General features: G+C 45.5%; 3 protein-coding genes across 4 annotated transcripts; 2 read left to right on the top strand and 1 right to left on the bottom strand.

Moving 5' to 3' along the window:
* Positions 1–336: 336 nt before the first annotated feature.
* Positions 337–5,048, top strand: LOC127314754 (uncharacterized membrane protein At1g16860). 2 transcript variants are annotated; one of them, XM_051345274.2, is made up of 6 exons: positions 337–600; positions 1,905–2,072; positions 2,193–3,206; positions 3,671–3,826; positions 4,127–4,338; positions 4,451–5,048. In XM_051345274.2, the coding sequence occupies exons 3-6, from the start codon at positions 2,322–2,324 to the stop codon at positions 4,641–4,643; spliced, it is 1,446 nt and encodes a 481-aa protein (XP_051201234.1). In that variant the 5' UTR covers positions 337–600; positions 1,905–2,072; positions 2,193–2,321; the 3' UTR covers positions 4,644–5,048. The 2 variants fall into 2 exon arrangements, with proteins under 2 accessions (XP_051201234.1, XP_051201233.1); XM_051345273.2 differs by lacking the exon at positions 1,905–2,072.
* Positions 5,049–5,336: 288 nt separating this feature from the next.
* LOC127312538 (BTB/POZ and MATH domain-containing protein 1-like) lies at positions 5,337–6,320 on the bottom strand. The gene is made up of 2 exons (XM_071824111.1): positions 6,069–6,320; positions 5,337–6,020 (listed from the first exon to the last, which is right to left on the bottom strand). The coding sequence occupies exons 1-2, from the start codon at positions 6,318–6,320 to the stop codon at positions 5,337–5,339; spliced, it is 936 nt and encodes a 311-aa protein (XP_071680212.1).
* A 3,455-nt stretch (positions 6,321–9,775) lies between these two features.
* Positions 9,776–11,896, top strand: LOC127315701 (uncharacterized). The gene is made up of 3 exons (XM_051346173.2): positions 9,776–10,366; positions 11,403–11,513; positions 11,618–11,896. The coding sequence occupies exons 1-3, from the start codon at positions 9,893–9,895 to the stop codon at positions 11,894–11,896; spliced, it is 864 nt and encodes a 287-aa protein (XP_051202133.2). The 5' UTR covers positions 9,776–9,892.
* Positions 11,897–19,213: the final 7,317 nt, after the last annotated feature.

Here is a 19,213-nt window from a genome sequence, read left to right as displayed (position 1 = left end):
TATTCCCTCTGTTTTTATTTATCTGGCGGTCCAGGTTTAGTCAAATTCAAATTTTATATACTTTGACAAATATCTATAAAAATATATCAACATTTACGATATAAAATCTATGATATTATATATTTCCATATTATATATATGTTATTATAGAAGTTGATATTTTTCTAAATCTTTAATCAAATTTTATAAAATTTATTTTTGACTAAACTTAGAACCAAGGTAAATAAAAACGGAGGGAGTTTTGAATGAAACATAGAGGAAAAAGTGCAACAGGGCAAACAACCGTCAATCCAGACAACAGAGGCGAGTGGTTTAGGTCCTTGCTGTTGAGGTCCACCAGCAGAGGCAGAGACAGAGACAGACAGACAGGCAGAGAGGAGCTTCCTTTTCCTCACGACGCCGACGGTGTCATCCAACTCCAACCCATCCTCCATCTCCGCCGAACAACCCTCCTCCCCCACTCCTGCCATTCCACCCAACAACGCTAGCCCACCCGCCGCCACACAAGGAGTTCTTTTGGCATTCCTACCCCGTCGCAGCCGGCGTCGCCGACTGCCGTGGAGTGGAGATCCACCCGGGCTGGGAGGACTGGTTTCTTCGGTTGGTGACGAACCCTAACTCGCCTTGATTGCTCTGGTAGTTTTGGCCTTCCGTTCTTGTTTTCTCTGCTGCGAGTGCGAGCAATTTGATTCAAACAGTATTTCTTTCTTAAACTCCCCAATCCCGTCCAGTTTATTTTCTTGCCGTTTTGTTCGTTTGCTACTTGGCGGAGTACTAATGGCCCACGGTATATTTTTCCGAAATGATTTGGGTCTCGTCATAGCTCCGTGCTGGCTAGATCTAGTGTTGGTCTGTATGAGCTTCGCAGGGATTTTTGCGCTCTTGTTCACTGAAAGATTTTCTTGGATCTGGCACTACTGTCTGGATCTGTAGATGCTGGCATTCCTGCTCTCCATGGCTCAACTGAAGCTTGTCAGTGTAGTCAGTAGATAATTTGCACTGGTTTGAGTTCTCTCTCAGTTATGTGTCATACTTATACCCTGCATTCGAGAGAAATGTTCTTTGGTGGAGTGGACTGTAGGTAATACGGTGTGTTGCTTCTTGTCGTAATTAGTATGATGACATGCACCTGACTGTCAGAGTTCTTTGCTGGGGCTTTAAGCTATACTTACTTTGAGATCTTATAGTGTCGGTGGCAAATTTGTTTGATTATTCCGCTTGCGATACTCGCCGAAATCATTAGGAACACCCAGTCATGCTTTTGATGACCATCGCTATCATTTGTTTTTGTGCGAATACTTTACCTTCCTCCACGAATTCTGCATGCTTTAGGGGTCTTGTCTCTACTCTTTAACTTCCTTTTCGAGGGACTAAGAATTACTTTATCACAACAGCGCGCCTTAGCCCAATATTTTGGCGGCAATCTGAAAGAGGCGCTGCTGAAACACAAGATTTACATCAGTGGCCGTTGCTTCTGTCTGGTTGGGGGCTGGGCCGTAATGTTCTGTGAATAAGAGTATAAGACTACGAGCTGGGTGTGTATTGTTAACCTGTTTAAAACTACAAAATGGACACATTTTCTTTACTGCCTTCTTATTGCTAGCTTTACCTGCCCATTATCCCAAAACTACATTTCCAAGTATTGGGCCATTTGTTTGATGGAATATTTTGAGTCGGCCATGAACTAAATCAAATGTTTGTGTGCTTTTATGTAAGAAAAGAGTTAGTTTTTGCTCTGTGCTGTCAACATGATGCTTGCATGGTGAAAACCAGGCAACGTCCTCAAAATGAATATGTCAATTTACTTTTGCTATCTTTGATACGATTTATTACGCAATTAGGGGCACTATGTTCTCCAAGTACCGGAACCTTCTCACAAACTTCAGCCGGTTGTGTTGATGCAGCTTTATGTTATCCGTGTTGGCTGTGACCTCATATATCCCTCTATAGGAGGAAGTTTGGACTATCAGCCCGTTGCCACATTGAACTACTAGAGCTTTTGCGATCTGTCGGGACTCATAAAAGTCTGTGAGAAGGTTCTACATCTAAAGTTCTTCCAAGTCCCATTTCTAGTATGTGCTGGGCGATTCTGTTTCTTAGTTTCTTTTATTCATACTTTGTGCAGATTTTTTTTTCAAGTCGCCTTTTCTGAATAGCATAGTTCTGAACTCTATGTGCATATTCTTTTTCAGGTGCTGATGCAAGGTGTTTGTTGCTGAGAATGCCGACATCGTGCTCCTAAGCCTGCTAGTCTCATTCAATACGTAGTACAACTACTTAAACATACTTGGAAGCCATATTTGAATCTACTGATTCAGAACATGGGTTCCCGGTTTCCATCCCACCAGTTAAGCAGTGGGCTTTATGTCTCTGGGCGACCGGAGCAACCTAAGGAGAAGGCTCCGGTTGTTTGCTCCGCAGCTATGCCATACACTGGGGGGGACATCAAGAAATCTGGCGAACTTGGGAAGATGTTTGATCTCCATGCTGAGAAGTCACGCAAATCTGGCCCTTTGGGCAATCAACCTTCAAGGAATACTTCATTTGGTGGTGCTGCCTCCAACTCTGGACCAGTATCTAGTGCTGTTGGTCGATCCAACTACTCTGGTACCATTTCATCAGCAACTGGCACAGGAGGTTCGGCAAGGGCAAAATCTAATTCTGGACCGCTCAACAAGCACGGAGAACCAACAAAAAGATCGTCTGGACCCCAGTCAGGAGGAGTGACACCAATGGCTCGCCAGAATTCTGGCCCTCTACCTCCTATTCTTCCTACAACCGGGCTGATCACATCAGGACCTATCTCCTCTGGGCCGTTGAACTCGTCGGGTGCTCCAAGAAAAGTATCAGGCCCTCTTGATTCTAATGTATCAATGAAGGTGCGTGCCACCTCTTTTGCTCACAACCAGGCTGTTACAAATCTGAACGTGGAAAATGGTTACTCGATCAAGGCCAGTTTGCCAAAGCCAGTACTCTGGGCGGTCATTTTGCTCTTTGTGATGGGATTCATAGCAGGTGGCTTCATTCTTGGTGCTGTTCATAATGCGATTTTGCTGGTAGTTGTCGTGGTCATATTTGGATTTGTTGCCGCACTCTTGATTTGGAATATTTGCTGGGGGACAAGAGGCGTGACTGGATTTGTCAGTCGTTATCCTGACGCTGATCTTAGAACCGCGAAAGATGGGCAGTATGTGAAGGTTACTGGGGTATGTGTAGTACTGATCACCTTCATATTTGGATTTAGTTTCCTACTTTATGTCATATTTCTGCTTGTTTACAATAGACTGTGAAATAATTCTTAAATTACACTGTTGATTCGTGGCTCAGCCTGCTAGCCATGTTATCAGTATACTCCTGTTAGTTGCGTGACAGTGTGTTTCTGAACTGTTCTATTAACTCATAGTGTATTAATATCACCAACTGTTTCTATATTAAGGCAGTTCGTACTTAGGTTTAACAAAAAACTTCAGATTATTTCCATCAAAAACTGTGGAGAAAGACATTAGCAGATAACATTAGCTACTACATGTAGACTAGCATGTTTATCCTTGTTCCTCCACAAGTTATGTTATTGTCTTGCAGTTAGCTTACAGATATGACGATTTAAGCAGTAGTACTTTATCTATATGAAGTAGTAGTCAGTCCTCATTTGTTATACTGAACTTGACAGGTCGTTACTTGTGGAAATTTCCCCCTCGAGTCCTCCTTTCAAAGAGTCCCAAGATGTGTGTACACTTCCTCCTGCTTGTATGAGTACAAGGGCTGGGACTCGAAAGCTGCCAACACCCAGCATCGCCGATTTACCTGGGGATTACGTTCTATGGAGGTCAGTTTCTTCCTATTATTTTTGATGTCTGAGGAGATGTGATACTAAGTTTGACATGGTGTATGATGACTGAGATACAAGGATTAGGGTGTCAAGTAGGATCCCATCTAAGCCCCACTTGTAGTGTATTTTGCCATTTCTAGTGTAAATTTTGACACTAAACTTTGAACTAGAAAGAGCAAAATACACTATAAGTGAAATCCCACCGGGGGCCAAGCATCTTACTAATTTGGAAGCATTGCAATTCTTATCATCTTAATTTTGTCTCTTACATTTTTCTTTCCTTTGCAACAATCACAGCGTCATGCAGTTGATTTCTACATCTCAGATTTCCAATCTGGGCTTCGAGCACTAGTCAAAACTGGATATGGTGCACGGCTAACTCCGTATGTAGATGAGTCTGTTGTTATCGACGTAAGTCCAGAAAATAAGGACATGTCCCCTGAATTTCTAAGATGGCTACGGGAAAGGAATCTCTCAAGTGATGATCGCGTGATGCGCCTAAAAGAAGGGTATATTATTTCCTTGTTTTTGTTTTTGCATCTGGAGCCATCTTAACTGCGGTCGCAACCTTTTGATTTTTTTTTTTATCTATGCCACTTGACATTGCTGTTCACAATGCAGATACATCAAGGAGGGAAGCACTGTGAGTGTCATTGGGGTTGTTCAAAGGAACGACAATGTGCTGATGATTGTTCCACCGTCTGAATCCTTCTCTACTGGCTGCCATTGGGGCAAGTGTATCCTCCCAACTAGCCTTGATGGACTAGTCTTGAGATGTGAGGATACATCAAACAGTGATGTAATACCAGTTTAGCTACCTCGTTCTTGAAGTTTGCTGGAAGAAAAAGAAGGAAAAAGTTGCATATCAAAATTTGTCCTTGGGTTTGTCTCGTTGGTTGTTAGGGTGGAAAATTTGCAGATGCGGGGTTGTGGTGATGGCTGTGTACAATATCGGTGGTCAGATGCTGGGGGTTTGATTGTGTAGTAGTAACGATTTTTGCTCTTTTTTTTGGTTGGGGCTATGAACCTGTAACATGGATGGCTCAACTACTACGGTATAGTTGTCTGGAGTTCTAGTGGAATCATCAGGTTCATACGTCTCTATTTTATCATTTTGATCTGTGCAATTCCAGCAATCAGGAATCATTCCTCGAATTCCCCTCTCTGTATCTATATTTCTATACATAATTTCATCTCATGGTAGGTATTTTTTCATCAAGATTCAAGAATGAGGATTTGTCGATGTACTTACTAAAGATTTTGTTCATGTGTCTTTTGATCACGGTTTGTGCACATGCTACTAGCGTACAAGGTAATTGCACTCAAGTCAGCTTGTGGTCAAGTCGCATCTTTTCCTTTTCAGAATAAAATTACCCCAAAATACAAAGGAGTAGTTGCAGCAGATGCGAAGAACGAGTGGGTAAGGGCCTAGGCACGCTCCTTTGTGTCAAAAAAAAAAAAGGTGACTATGCTCCTTGCTTGCGACTAACATATCCTCTGTTCTGCTCTATGCGAAGTGTTTGATATATCTGATGCAAGCATCTTTGAGCTTGGTGCAATGATGCTGGTCAGACAGAGCTAATGTGGCGGCGAGGCTCTTGGCGTCGAGGCTCTTGCAGAGGATGCTCTCACACATTAACTTCAACCTTTCCATGGCATACCTATCTGCAGCCACGAGCAAGTGGTTCACAAGCTCCTTGCTATCGTTGTTGTCGAAGTCATCCATTGCAGGCAGTGAATCTGTATATATGAAGTGAAGAAATGCTCGGAAGACAGCGGGCTGCATGTCCTCTATCTCTATGCACTGCTTCTCCTTGTCCCCCATCGGGCCAAAGAGCTCCGCATCGAAGACCGGCGACCGCATCGCGAGCACAATCTTATGAGCATGGAAGACCTCCCCGCCGCTGACCTTGATGGTCAGGTCCGTTCCTTTCTTCCCCTGCAGCAGCTTTGCAAGGTTATCTGACAAGTCCGACGGCGGCACTTGGATCTCGGACGTCTTGTAGGCCGGCAGGACCTGGGTTTCCTTGATGACGGTGACGTCGCACTCGATCACGAGGCAGTCATCGTGCAGGTACGGCGATGCCTCCAGGAGGTCCCTCCTCATGAACCTGGCAGCGCCCCTGGGAGGCTCGTTCTTACAGGAGTTGAACGGCGGGAAGGACGACGGCCGGGAGAAGAGCAAGGACGACTTCCCGGTGGCCTGGTTTGTGAGCCTCAGGTCGTAGAGCGCCCTCACCACTGATTTCTTGCTCTGGAGCTCGACGAGTACCGAGACATAATCCTTGTTCTCGGATCTGTTTCCTTCGGGACAGTAGAGGACGCACCAGTCGTAGCCGCCGACGGTGAAGGTGCCGGACCGGATGAAGTTCCCGACGCCGAGGCCCTTGTGCATCCTGTAGCAGGTGATCGTGAACACGTGCGTGCCCCGCGCCGTGTCCGGTATGCACGTCGACGCCGTGGTCGTTCTCGGCCTCTGCAGTGCTGCCATTGTCGGTAGTATACACAGTAACACAGAGGTAAAACTAGGGCGGTACGGTGTCCGCGGCGGCGTCGGCGTCGGCGGGCGGGCGGCGGGTGGCGGGCGGCGGCTAAGAGCGTTTTCGTCGATCTAGGGCAGGAAGGTGAAAAGGTGAAGATGACTCGATCAGCTGGAAGTTTAAATAAACGCGGAAGCCAATCAACGTGGTCGACTCGGAAGAGATCCACGGAACACGGTTACACGGAGTCCTTTTGAGCCCTGGCGGATTGAGGGTAGTCTTGTTCATATCGAGTCAGGCCGGTACTCAGATACCGGAGTGTATATTTTTTTCGATAAAGGGCGCTTTCATTACTTTTAAAAGTAGCACACCCGGCCTCTACATAACAAGATGCACACAGCCGCACACTCATAAAGTGATATAGTAGTACACACACAAGATAATTAAAAACCCAACACTGAAGGACTAAAACACGTAAGGACAGCTAAGACACAGAGGACTCTATCCTTCGATTACGCCGCCATCCATGTGGGAAACCGGAGTGTATATGGTATCTAGGATTTGCACATACGTTTTCCAGGGATCAATTTGCACATCACGACGGAGGAGTCGGAGTTAGTTGCATTGGAAGATGGCAAAAAAAAAAAAAGCTAGAATGTGCATTGGAAGGCAAAACTATATAAAGCCGTGATTCAGGGTTTTTTAGCGTGTTGGTGATAATGTATAAACAAAAATGATTCTATTTCTTTTCCAGGATAGCATATCGGCTGCTTGATCCGCCAGGGCTAGCTGCATTGGAAAGATATATAGGATCACCGTGTATATATGTGTAATGCAAGACCATGCATAGTACATGAAAAAAATATCTTCAAAAACATGACAACATTGCGCTCCACACAATGACACAAGAGACTGGGATAATGACTAATGTATCGTATACTACCTCCATTCAAAACTTAAGGCTTATATTTTTTTGAAAAGTCAAACCAACTAAAGTTTGATCAAATTTTTAGGACAATTTATTAATAAATATAATATTTTGTAGATACCATACGAAAATATATTTCATTATCTATTTTAATGATATCAATTTTGTATTTTGCATGTTAATGATTTATGGTAAAAGCTTAGTCAAACTTAACAAAGTTTAACTTTCTAAAAATAATATAAGCCTTAAGCTTTGGATGGAGGTAGTACATGAGTATTATTTCGTTACTTTTGTAGGACATGCAGATGTGCATACTTTGGCGGCACTGCATTTTCTTTTCCAACACTATACACATACCACGTGCGAAATTTTGTACAAAACAGATAGAAAGAGCAGTGAATCATATGGAAAGAAGGTCCTCCATAGCACCAAGACAGAAACATCAAAATCTGCTTACACTGCTCTTTTCGAAGGAACACCGAGGTCACCATTTCATATTCCAATTTGGAAATGTGGCCGCTCAAATGTAAAATTTTCGTCTGGCTTGCCACCCTTGATCTCTGTTGGACTGCTCAGCGTAGAATGCGTCACGGCCTCGTCGACGATGACACATGTGCCTTATGCGAGCAGAGTGTGAAACCATTGCCCATATAAATAGCCCCCCTTCCTCCCGTGTCGCTCCTGCTCGGGGCGACACCGGAGGACCCCCAAACCCTAGCCGCCCAGGACCTCCTCCCCCTCCCTCCCCTCCCTTGCCGCCGTCAGAGAACGACCGCCAAAAAGCCGGCGAGCGCCAAGGACGGCAGTGGCGAGGCTGTCGCGGCTCTGCCTCTCTGGCGGAGGGCTTTGGCGTCCGGGGCGGCGGCCTCGTCTGGTGTGGGCGGCGTGGTTCCTGGTGGCAGGAGACGCTCGCCGGTGTTGCTGGCCGCCCTGTCTGGTCGCGCGGGCGGCGAGGGGACGGTGGACGGTGGTTGCTGCTGCGTGGAGGCCACCCCGTTAACCTCCACCGATCTGAAGACGGCGACTCCACACCACGCAGATTCCACCCCTCTGTCTTTGATTTCTTCGGATCTGGAGCCGTCTCGGGACGATGGGGCTGGGCTCTGTCCGGGAGAAATCCCTGGCCGGCGGTGGCGGCCCGACGTTGGCGACGTCTCTGACGCCGTTCTCCTTCTTGGGGGCAATGTCGAGGTACACCCTTTTCCCCTCATTCCTTGTGCCCGGGTGAAAACCCCAAATCCACGGATTGGGCGGCGGCGGCGCTCCGACGTTGTTTTCCCCCTTGGAGGCGCCGTCTTTGGGTCTGCGGAAGGGGATATGTGCTGTGTGTGGTATGGTCGCCTGTGGTGGCGTCTCTCGGAGGAGTTGCTGTGGCGTGCTCGGTCGGATTAAGGTCTGGCCTTCATGGCGGCGCAACTGCCATCTTCTTGCCGTGTCTCCGGTGGTGACATGGTCCTACAGCTTGCGTCTTTCGGTTGATTGGTGCTGAGGTCGACGACGCCGGTCGAGGGAAGCTCGCGTGCAGAGGTGTTCATGCTTGTTGTTCGCTTCCCTGACATTTTGTTCTTGGTTGTGCATCCGCGCTCTCGGGTGAGCTGCTCTGCCTCCCGACGGTACGGCGCCCTTCGAACCAGGGCGAGAAGGCAGGGCCTTCTTCGGAGGTGGAAACGGATGTCTCATGGGCAATGTTGATTTGGAAGTTGGCGAAGGCGGGTTCCTCCGGTGGCGTGCTTGTCTTCACGGTGCTGTCTACTTCGTCTGATCTTTCCGACGGTCGATGGTCTCGAAGCCCAAGTTGTTTTCTTGTTTATCCTCTGTTTGCTTGTTGTTTTGGAACCTATAAGCTGATCTTTCAGCACCATGTACTTGCCGTTAAGACGTTATTAATTTAACGCAGGGCTACGGTCTTCTGTTTAAAAAACCATTGCCTGTATGCTCACACAATCCTTGCTACATCCTTGCTACCAAAAGAATGTGGCATACATTTCTAAACGATTTAATTATTTTAACATTCCATTATAAGTATATACCAGTTTGTGATTGAAGCAGCATAGCAAGTATCCCTTGGGAGCTTCTAACAAGAACGGTGCCACAACGCACACCAATAAATATTATCTAACCATTTTTGGAGAGAATAACCAGAAGAATTTTGACCTGTTGCAAAGATGTCAGTAAATTCGCACTGTACATATGGATGTACATTTGACCTGCATAAGATGGTATAGTTTACAAAGCCATAGCAATCCTTCAGATCTCAGCAATTATCACATCATTAGTTCATACTGTACTTTCTCCCTTTCTAACATCTGTCGTAACTCCGCTTAGACTATTTCAAGGGGACATTTTGTTTAAGCTTCCTGTGTCGGGTTTCCAACGGAGGCACAGAACAGTGGAATTCTAAAGAGTGGAGGAGACTAGGTGGGGTAGAGGATGACCAAAGTTGATGTGGACGGAGGTGATAAAAAGAGACTTGGGGGATTGAAATGGACATGGAGATCAGCGATCCCGCTTCTGCTCCGGTGCTCCCCCCCTGGCGAAAAGTGGAATGGTCAAAACACATCAACGGTTCAGATCACGCGATACCTGTTCGGATTGAGGGTTAGTTTCGTCATTTCACGTTTCTGACAGATACGTAAAGGCCCCGTACAAGCCCGTATGGCCCGCGACTGTTCTGTACGTATTCGGTCTACCGTCGTGTACGTGGCGAAGTCACGTGCGTGTACCGAAGCGGAAGGGACGTATAAAACCTTCGTCGGCTGCTCCGCCTCCCTCGCCCCACCATTTCCCCCCCAAATCAGGTACAGAGAAAACCCTCTCCCTCGGCCACTTCGTCTTCTCCACTCCGTCTCCAGTGCCAGTTCTCTTCTCCAATCCCTTCTTCTCCGCGCATTTCCGTCGAATCGGAGGCCGATGGAGGGTAGCAGCTCCACTGCGCGGGCGTCCGCCGCTACCTTGGTCAAGAACACCGGCGTGGCGGAGGCAGATGTGGTGCCGGGTGGATGGAGCCGTCGTGGTGCGGCCGCGTCGGGCGGAGGCTTGGTGCTGACGGTGGCGGATGAGCAGGAGCACGGACTCGGCGGCGAGATCGTGCCGGATCTGAATGTGCAGCCAATGGCGGAAGACCCTCTGGTATGTGCTATCCTCTCAACTCCTCAGCTTATTTGCCCTTATTTGATGGTGATTAGGGTTAGATCAAACCGAAGAACAGACGAATCATATATGAATTGTGATAAGGGCTTGATTACTGTGGACCAAATGGATCTAGCAGATTGTCCTATGGTTTGTGTATGTTGGCAAGGGTTTTTTTTAATCTGGTTTGACATCCGTGTGCATTCGTAGTTAAGGGGGATTTTATTGTCATGTGACCCCAATTTATATACCCTGTGCACAATTTATCTGGTTTGATTACCGCGTGCACAATTTATTTGTTAGTAGTATCATCAATTGTTTGGTACAGAGCTTCATTAGTAAGTTTTTATTACATGATTGCATAATTGCTTTAGGATTCACATTGATTTCTAAATCTATGGTAATGTTGTTGTGCTCCAGGAGTGTTATCTTGCTATGATGGCAACAACATTGACATAATAATTTGTTCCCTGCATTTATTTTGTAAAAAATATTATGCAGTCACAGGTTATGTTCAATTTTATCAATTAGTATATATACATGATTGTACACAAACATATGGGAAAATATGTAGTTACTATAATTGTACATCACCACAGTATGAATAATAGCATGTGTATCTATTATTTGAAAAGGTATGATTTGGCAGGACCTCCACTTATGGGTGTTAGAAGCTAAAAACCCCTAAATGCTGCTTAGTTAACATCTTATGGTGATAATTATTGCTTATTATTATGGTACTGCTGCTCCAGGGGCATTCCTCTATAGAATCTGGACTCTATTTCCTCTATGAAATTTATTATTATGAGCAACATTATGGTAAGGTGAAACATAATATTGACTATGATTACTCTATGATATTAAGATCAGTATTAATGATAGGTTGACAGAATTATGTTTCACCTTAACATAGTAGGAGAAATATAATATTATCGGCCTGTTATTGTAATGATTGCAATAAGGATTTGTAGTATATGTGTTATGCTGGTATGATTGCAATTTAGATTGACATAATAATCTGTATATATTCCATCAGCTTGGTGAGACCTCCTCTGTCCGCAAGAGGAAGTTTGAGGAGTTTGATGACTCGGAGGACTCTGGCCACTCCTACATTTCCAGCGAGGTCGAGTCCGGGGACGCCGTGTCGGTAAGAGAGCATTCTCAATATTGATTGTGCATGGTTGACAAGTTTATTGAACTCATTGCTGTACAATAGTTGTGACATATGATTGTGACATTGTTGTTTTGCAGTACAACTCAGATGCTTCATCTGATAATGAAGTCAGCAAGTACAATGTGCTGTCATATGAGAAGAAGGTGGAGGAGAAGATCTGGGCTGAGGGAATCAGTGCTTACATGAAACCTGATGGGAGGTACTATCGCAAGTTCCATCCCTCCAAGCAGGTTCCTAGGGATGGTATGCGTGAAGGACTTGTTAGCCATGTGAAGGAGGTGCACCCGAAGGATCTCCGCGACAAGGCGAACCATGCTGCCCTGAGGAAAGTACTGGAGTACTATGGTCAGGATTGACTGAATGCCTGAAAAAGTTAGTGAAGAAGTACATCATCAGTAGATATGATGATGTTAAGTAATGTATGTTATTAAGAACTGCTAGTTTATGTGTGCACCTTCTGTTATGGTGCGGTAACTATGTATGGACTTGCTAGGCATGTGAACTTTAGCTATGGTAGCTATGTATGCACTGTACCAGTGTGCTAGATGGTATGTAGCACACTGTGTTTGCTTTTGCTGGTTCTTCACTTTGTTATAAGATAAGTGAAGTTATGGATGGCTACAAAGTATTGTCAGCCTTTTTATCTACCATCCATGTTCTGTTGGAAAAATGGTAGTCCATAAATATTATCTTGTTTGCAAGGAAATGGTAATTCTAAAATTTTGCTTGTTTGAAAATTTGATAGTTCAGTAATATTGAGTTATGTACCAATTTGATCTCTGTCATAATGTATTCAATAGTTTAAAAAACATAGTAGATAAGTTACATGAATGAATAGCAAGCCGCTATGTGATGAGAATAGCAACCACCAATGTCATGAGAATAAAACAGAGTAGCAATTTCATATGTTATTTGTATCTGATATTTCATATGTGAATTTAAAAAATCGAATTTGTAAAAAGTTCATATACAGAAAAAGTACAAAAGATGCATTGAAGGTTGGCAGATCAACCCAACCTTGTATGTTTTCATTAATTTGTTTTCGAATTGTCCTTTATCAAAATATATACTTGAAAGTATACTGATTGAAATAAAATGGTAAAGTTTATTTTTAATTTTTTTAATAATAATTGATATTACATACATGGGAGCCTATAAAAAATTGAGGTGATTTAGAGATGGTCGAAAAAATCACTTGCTCTACGATGGACCGTTTGGTATAACTTTAGCCCCATTTTTTAAGCAAGTGATTTTTTCGACCTCCTCCAAATCACCTCAAAATTTATAGACATGGTATGTAACACAATCAATCATGGAATGTGAAGATATTTTTCATTTTTAGATATTCTGGAATAACTAGTGGATGCTCCATGGTTGGGAGGTGCCGATACTAGGGTTTTAGGGTCAAAATGGTGTACCATGGCCTAAAATAGATCCAACCACCTTGGGTGGGGCCAATATTTGGCACACTTGTGCATGGTGGTGTGCCCCACCCTTTTTGGCTTGCTCTTTGTAGGTTGGTTTTCACATTCATGGTGATCCCATGGTTGGGAGGTGCCGATACTAGGGTTTTAGGGTCAAAATGGGTCTACCATGGCCTAAAACAGATCCAACCACCTTGGATGGGGCTAATATTTGGAACACTTGTGCATGGTGGTGTGCCCCACCCTTTTTGGCTTGGTGTTTCTAGGTTGGTTTTTACATTCATGGTGATCCCATGGTTGGGAGGTGCCGATACTAGGGTTTTAGGGTCAAAATGTGTCTACCATGGCCTAAAAAATATCAAACCACCTTGGGTGGGGCCAATATTTGGCACACTTGTGCATGGTGGTGTGCCCCACCCTTTTTGGCTTGCTCTTTGTAGGTTGGTTTTCACATTCATGGTGATCCCATGGTTGGGAGGTGCCGATACTAGGGTTTTAGGGTCAAAATGGGTCTACCATGGCCTAAAACAGATCCAACCACCTTGGATGGGGCTAATATTTGGAACACTTGTGCATGGTGGTGTGCCCCACACTTTTTGGCTTGGTGTTTCTAGGTTGGTTTTTACATTCATGGTGATCCCATGGTTGGGAGGTGCCGATACTAGGGTTTTAGGGTCAAAATGTGTCTACCATGGCCTAAAAAATACCCAACCACCTTGGGTGGGGCCAATATTTGGCACACATGTGCATGGTGGTGTGCCCCACCCTTTTTGGCTTGGTGTTTCTAGGTTGGTTTTTACATTCATGGTGATCCCATGGTTGGGAGGTGCCGATACTAGGGTTTTAGGGTCAAAATGGGTCTACCATGGCCTAAAACATACCAAACCACCTTCGATGGGGCCAATATTTGGCACACTTGTGCATGGTGGTGTGCCCCACCCTTTTTTAATTTCTCTTTGTAGGTTGGTTTTTGCATTCATGGTGATCCCATGGTTGGGAGGTGCCGATACTAGGGTTTTAGGGTCAAAATGGTCTACCATGGCCTAAAACATACCCAACCACCTTGGATGGGGCCAATATTTGGCACACTTGTGCATGGTGGTGTGCCCCACCCTTTTTGGCTTGGTGTTTGTAGGTTGGTATTTACATTCATGGTGATCCCATGGTTGGGAGGTGGCGATACTAGGGTTTTAGGGCCAAAATGTGTCTACCATGGCCTAAAAAATATCAAACCACCTTGGGTGGGGCCAATATTTGGCACACTTGTGCATGGTGGTGTGCCCCACCCTTTTTGGCTTGGTGTTTCTAGGTTGGTTTTTACATTCATGGTGATCCCATGGTTGGGAGGTGCCGATACTAGGGTTTTAGGGTCAAAATGGGTCTACCATGGCCTAAAACATACCAAACCACCTTGGATGGGGCCAATATTTGGCACACTTGTGCATGGTGGTGTGCCCCACCCTTTTTTAATTTCTCTTTGTAGGTTGGTTTTTGCATTCATGGTGATCCCATGGTTGGGAGGTGCCGATACTAGGGTTTTAGGGTCAAAATGGTCTACCATGGCCTAAAACATACCCAACCACCTTGGATGGGGCCAATATTTGGCACACTTGTGCATGGTGGTGTGCCCCACTCTTTTTGGCTTGGTGTTTGTAGGTTGGTATTTACATTCATGGTGATCCCATGGTTGGGAGGTGGCGATACTAGGGTTTTAGGGTCAAAATGTGTCTACCATGGCCTAAAAAATATCAAACCACCTTGGGTGGGGCCAATATTTGGCACACTTGTGCATGGTGGTGTGCCCCACCCTTTTTGGCTTGGTGTTTCTAGGTTGGTTTTTACTTTCATGGTGATCCCATGGTTGGGAGGTGCCGATACTAGGGTTTTAGGGTCAAAATGTGTCTACCATGGCCTAAAAAGTATCAAACCACCTTGGGTGGGGCCAATATTTGGCACACTTGTGCATGGTGGTGTGCCCCACCCTTTTTGGCTTGCTCTTTGTAGGTTGCTTTTTACATTCATGGTGATCCCATGGTTGGGAGGTGGCGATACTAGGGTTTTAGGGTCAAAATGTGTCTACCATGGCCTAAAAAATATCAAACCACCTTGGGTGGGGCCAATATTTGGCACACTTGTGCATGGTGGTGTGCCCCACCCTTTTTGGCTTGGTGTTTCTAGGTTGGTTTTAACATTCATGGTGATCCCATGGTTGGGAGGTGCCGATACTAGGGTTTTAGGGTCAAAATGGTGTACCATGGCCTAAAACATACCCAACCACCTTGGGTGGGGCCAATATTTGGCACACTTGTGCATGGTGGTGTGCCCCACCCTTTTTGGCTTGCTCTTTGTAGGTTGCTTTTTACATTCATGGTGATCCCATGGTTGGGGGGTGGCGATACTAGGGTTTTAGGGTCAAAATAGGTCTACCATGGCCTAAAAAATATCAAACCACCTTGGATGGGGCCAATATTTGGCACACTTGTGCATGGTGGTGTGCCCCACCCTTTTTGGCTTGCTCTTTGTAGGTTGCTTTTTACATTCATGGTGATCCCATGGTTGGGAGGTGGCGATACTAGGGTTTTAGGGTCAAAATGGGTCTACCATGGCCTAAAACATATCAAACCACCTTGGATGGGGCCAATATTTGGCACACTTGTGCATGGTGGTGTGCCCCACCCTTTTTTAATTTCTCTTTGTAGGTTGGTTTTTGCATTCATGGTGATCCCATGGTTGGGAGGTGCCGATACTAGGGTTTTAGGGTCAAAATGGGTCTACCATGGCTTAAAACATATCAAACCACCTTGGATGGGGCCAATATTTGGCACACTTGTGCATGGTGGTGTGCCCCACCCTTTTTTAATTTCTCTTTCTAGGTTGGTTTTTGCATTCATGGTGATCCCATGGTTGGGAGGTGCCGATACTAGGGTTTTAGGGTCAAAATGGGTCTACCATGGCCTAAAACATACCAAACCACCTTGGATGGGGCCAATATTTGGCACACTTGTGCATGGTGGTGTGCCCCACCCTTTTTTAATTGCTCTTTGTAGGTTGGTTTTTTCATTCATGGTGATCCCATGGTTGGGAGGTGCCGATACAAGGGTTTTAGGGTCAAAATGGGTCTACCATGGCCTAAAACATACCCAACCACCTTGGATGGGGCCAATATTTGGCACACTTGTGCATGGTGGTGTGCCCCACCCTTTTTTAATTGCTCTTTGTAGGTTGGTTTTTGCATTCATGGTGATCCCATGGTTGGGAGGTGCCGATACTAGGGTTTTAGGGTCAAAATGGGTCTACCATGGCCTAAAAAATATCAAACCACCTTGGATGGGGCCAATATTTGGCACACTTGTGCATGGTGGTGTGCCCCACCCTTTTTGGCTTGCTCTTTGTAGGTTGCTTTTTACATTCACGGTGATCCCATGGTTGGGAGGTGCCGATACAAGGGTTTTAGGGTCAAAATGGGTCTACCATGGCCTAAAACATACCCAACCACCTTGGATGGGGCCAATATTTGGCACACTTGTGCATGGTGGTGTGCCCCACCCTTTTTTAATTGCTCTTTGTAGGTTGGTTTTTGCATTCATGGTGATCCCATGGTTGGGAGGTGCCGATACTAGGGTTTTAGGGTCAAAATGGGTCTACCATGGCCTAAAAAATATGAAACCACCTTGGATGGGGCCAATATTTGGCACACTTGTGCATGGTGGTGTGCCCCACCCTTTTTTAATTGCTCTTTGTAGGTTGGTTTTTGCATTCATGGTGATCCCATGGTTGGGAGGTGCCGATACTAGGGTTTTAGGGTCAAAATGGGTCTACCATGGCCTAAAACATATCAAACCACCTTGGATGGGGCCAATATTTGGCACACTTGTGCATGGTGGTGTGCCCCACCCTTTTTTAATTTCTCTTTGTAGGTTGGTTTTTGCATTCATGGTGATCCCATGGTTGGGAGGTGCCGATACTAGGGTTTTAGGGTCAAAATGGGTCTACCATGGTCTAAAACATATCAAACCACCTTGGATGGGGCCAATATTTGGCACACTTGTGCATGGTGGTGTGCCCCACCCTTTTTTAATTTCTCTTTCTAGGTTGGTTTTTGCATTCATGGTGATCCCATGGTTGGGAGGTGCCGATACTAGGGTTTTAGGGTCAAAATGGGTCTACCATGGCCTAAAACATACCCAACCACCTTGGGTGGGGCCAATATTTGGCACACTTGTCCATGGTGGTGTGCCCCACCCTTTTTGGCTTGCTCTTTGTAGGTTGCTTTTTACATTCATGGTGATCCCATGGTTGGGAGGTGCCGATACTAGGGTTTTAGGGTCAAAATGTGTCTACCATGGCCTAAAAAGTATCAAACCACCTTGGGTGGGGCCAATATTTGGCACACTTGTGCATGGTGGTGTGCCCCACCCTTTTTTAATTGCTCTTTGTAGGTTGGTTTTTTCATTCATGGTGATCCCATGGTTGGGAGGTGCCGATACAAGGGTTTTAGGGTCAAAATGGGTCTACCATGGCCTAAAACATACCCAACCACCTTGGATGGGGCCAATATTTGGCACACTTGTGCATGGTGGTGTGCCCCACCCTTTTTAATTGCTCTTTGTAGGTTGGTTTTTGCATTCATGGTGATCCCATGGTTGGGAGGTGCCGATACTAGGGTTTTAGGGTCAAAATGGGTCTACCATGGCCTAAAAATTATCAAACCACCTTGGATGGGGCCAATATTTGGCACACTTGTGCATGGTGGTGTGCCCCACCCTTTTTGGCTTGCTCTTTGTAGGTTGCTTTTTACATTCATGGTGATCCCATGGTTGGGAGGTGCCGATACAAGGGTTTTAGGGTCAAAATGGGTCTACCATGGCCTAAAACATACCCAACCACCTTGGATGGGGCCAATATTTGGCACACTTGTGCATGGTGGTGTGCCCCACCCTTTTTTAATTGCTCTTTGTAGGTTGGTTTTTGCATTCATGGTGATCCCATGGTTGGGAGGTGCCGATACTAGGGTTTTAGGGTCAAAATGGGTCTACCATGGCCTAAAAAATATGAAACCACCTTGGATGGGGCCAATATTTGGCACACTTGTGCATGGTGGTGTGCCCCACCCTTTTTTAATTGCTCTTTGTAGGTTGGTTTTTGCATTCATGGTGATCCCATGGTTGGGAGGTGCCGATACTAGGGTTTTAGGGTCAAAATGGGTCTACCATGGCCTAAAACATATCAAACCACCTTGGATGGGGCCAATATTTGGCACACTTGTGCATGGTGGTGTGCCCCACCCTTTTTAATTTCTCTTTGTAGGTTGGTTTTTGCATTCATGGTGATCCCATGGTTGGGAGGTGCCGATACTAGGGTTTTAGGGTCAAAATGGGTCTACCATGGCCTAAAACATATCAAACCACCTTGGATGGGGCCAATATTTGGCACACTTGTGCATGGTGGTGTGCCCCACCCTTTTTAATTTCTCTTTCTAGGTTGGTTTTTGCATTCATGGTGATCCCATGGTTGGGAGGTGCCGATACTAGGGTTTTAGGGTCAAAATGGGTCTACCATGGCCTAAAACATATCAAACCACCTTGGATGGGGCCAATATTTGGCACACTTGTGCATGGTGGTGTGCCCCACCCTTTTTAAATTTCTCTTTGTAGGTTGGTTTTTGCATTCATGGTGATCCCATGGGTGGGAGGTGCCGATACTAGGGTTTTAGGGTCAAAATGGGTCTACCATGGCCTAAAACATATCAAACCACCTTGGATGGGGCCAATATTTGGCACACTTGTGCATGGTGGTGTGCCCCACCCTTTTTTAATTTCTCTTTCTAGGTTGGTTTTTGCATTCATGGTGATCCCATGGTTGGGAGGTGCCGATACTAGGGTTTTAGGGTCAAAATGGGTCTACCATGGCCTAAAACATACCAAACCACCTTGGATGGGGCCAATATTTGGCACACTTGTGCATGGTGGTGTGCCCCACCCTTTTTTAATTGCTCTTTGTAGGTTGGTTTTTTCATTCATGGTTATCCCATGGTTGGGAGGTGCCGATACAAGGGTTTTAGTGTCAAATTGGGTCTACCATGGCCTAAAACATACCCAACCACCTTGGATGGGGCCAATATTTGGCACACTTGTGCATGGTGGTGTGCCCCACCCTTTTTGGATTGCTCTTTGTAGGTTGGTTTTTTCATTCATGGTGATCCCATGGTTGGGAGGTGCCGATACTAGGGTTTTAGGGTCAAAATGGGTC

Source organism: Lolium perenne, chromosome 7 (genome assembly GCF_019359855.2).
Source record: "Lolium perenne isolate Kyuss_39 chromosome 7, Kyuss_2.0, whole genome shotgun sequence".
Taxonomy (NCBI): Eukaryota; Viridiplantae; Streptophyta; class Magnoliopsida; order Poales; family Poaceae; genus Lolium; species Lolium perenne.
The sequence above is the reverse complement of the archived record's forward strand: the minus strand, read 5'-3'. Positions and strand labels throughout refer to the sequence as shown.

Excerpts from the sequence above, each read along its gene's own strand:
- LOC127314754 (XM_051345273.2), top strand. The coding sequence starts at position 2,322 with ATGGGTTCCCGGTTTCCATCCCACCAGTTAAGCAGTGGGCTTTATGTC. Across the intron at positions 3,207-3,670 it reads AGTATGTGAAGGTTACTGGG|GTCGTTACTTGTGGAAATTT; the intron begins GTATGTGTAGTA and ends TGAACTTGACAG. Across the intron at positions 4,339-4,450 it reads GTGATGCGCCTAAAAGAAGG|ATACATCAAGGAGGGAAGCA; the intron begins GTATATTATTTC and ends TTCACAATGCAG.
- LOC127315701 (XM_051346173.2), top strand. The coding sequence starts at position 9,893 with ATGGCCCGCGACTGTTCTGTACGTATTCGGTCTACCGTCGTGTACGTG. Across the intron at positions 10,367-11,402 it reads CAATGGCGGAAGACCCTCTG|CTTGGTGAGACCTCCTCTGT; the intron begins GTATGTGCTATC and ends ATATTCCATCAG. Across the intron at positions 11,514-11,617 it reads AGTCCGGGGACGCCGTGTCG|TACAACTCAGATGCTTCATC; the intron begins GTAAGAGAGCAT and ends GTTGTTTTGCAG.
- LOC127312538 (XM_071824111.1), bottom strand. The coding sequence starts at position 6,320 with ATGGCAGCACTGCAGAGGCCGAGAACGACCACGGCGTCGACGTGCATA. Across the intron at positions 6,021-6,068 it reads TCCAGAGCAAGAAATCAGTG|TCGTCCTTGCTCTTCTCCCG; the intron begins GTGAGGGCGCTC and ends GCCACCGGGAAG.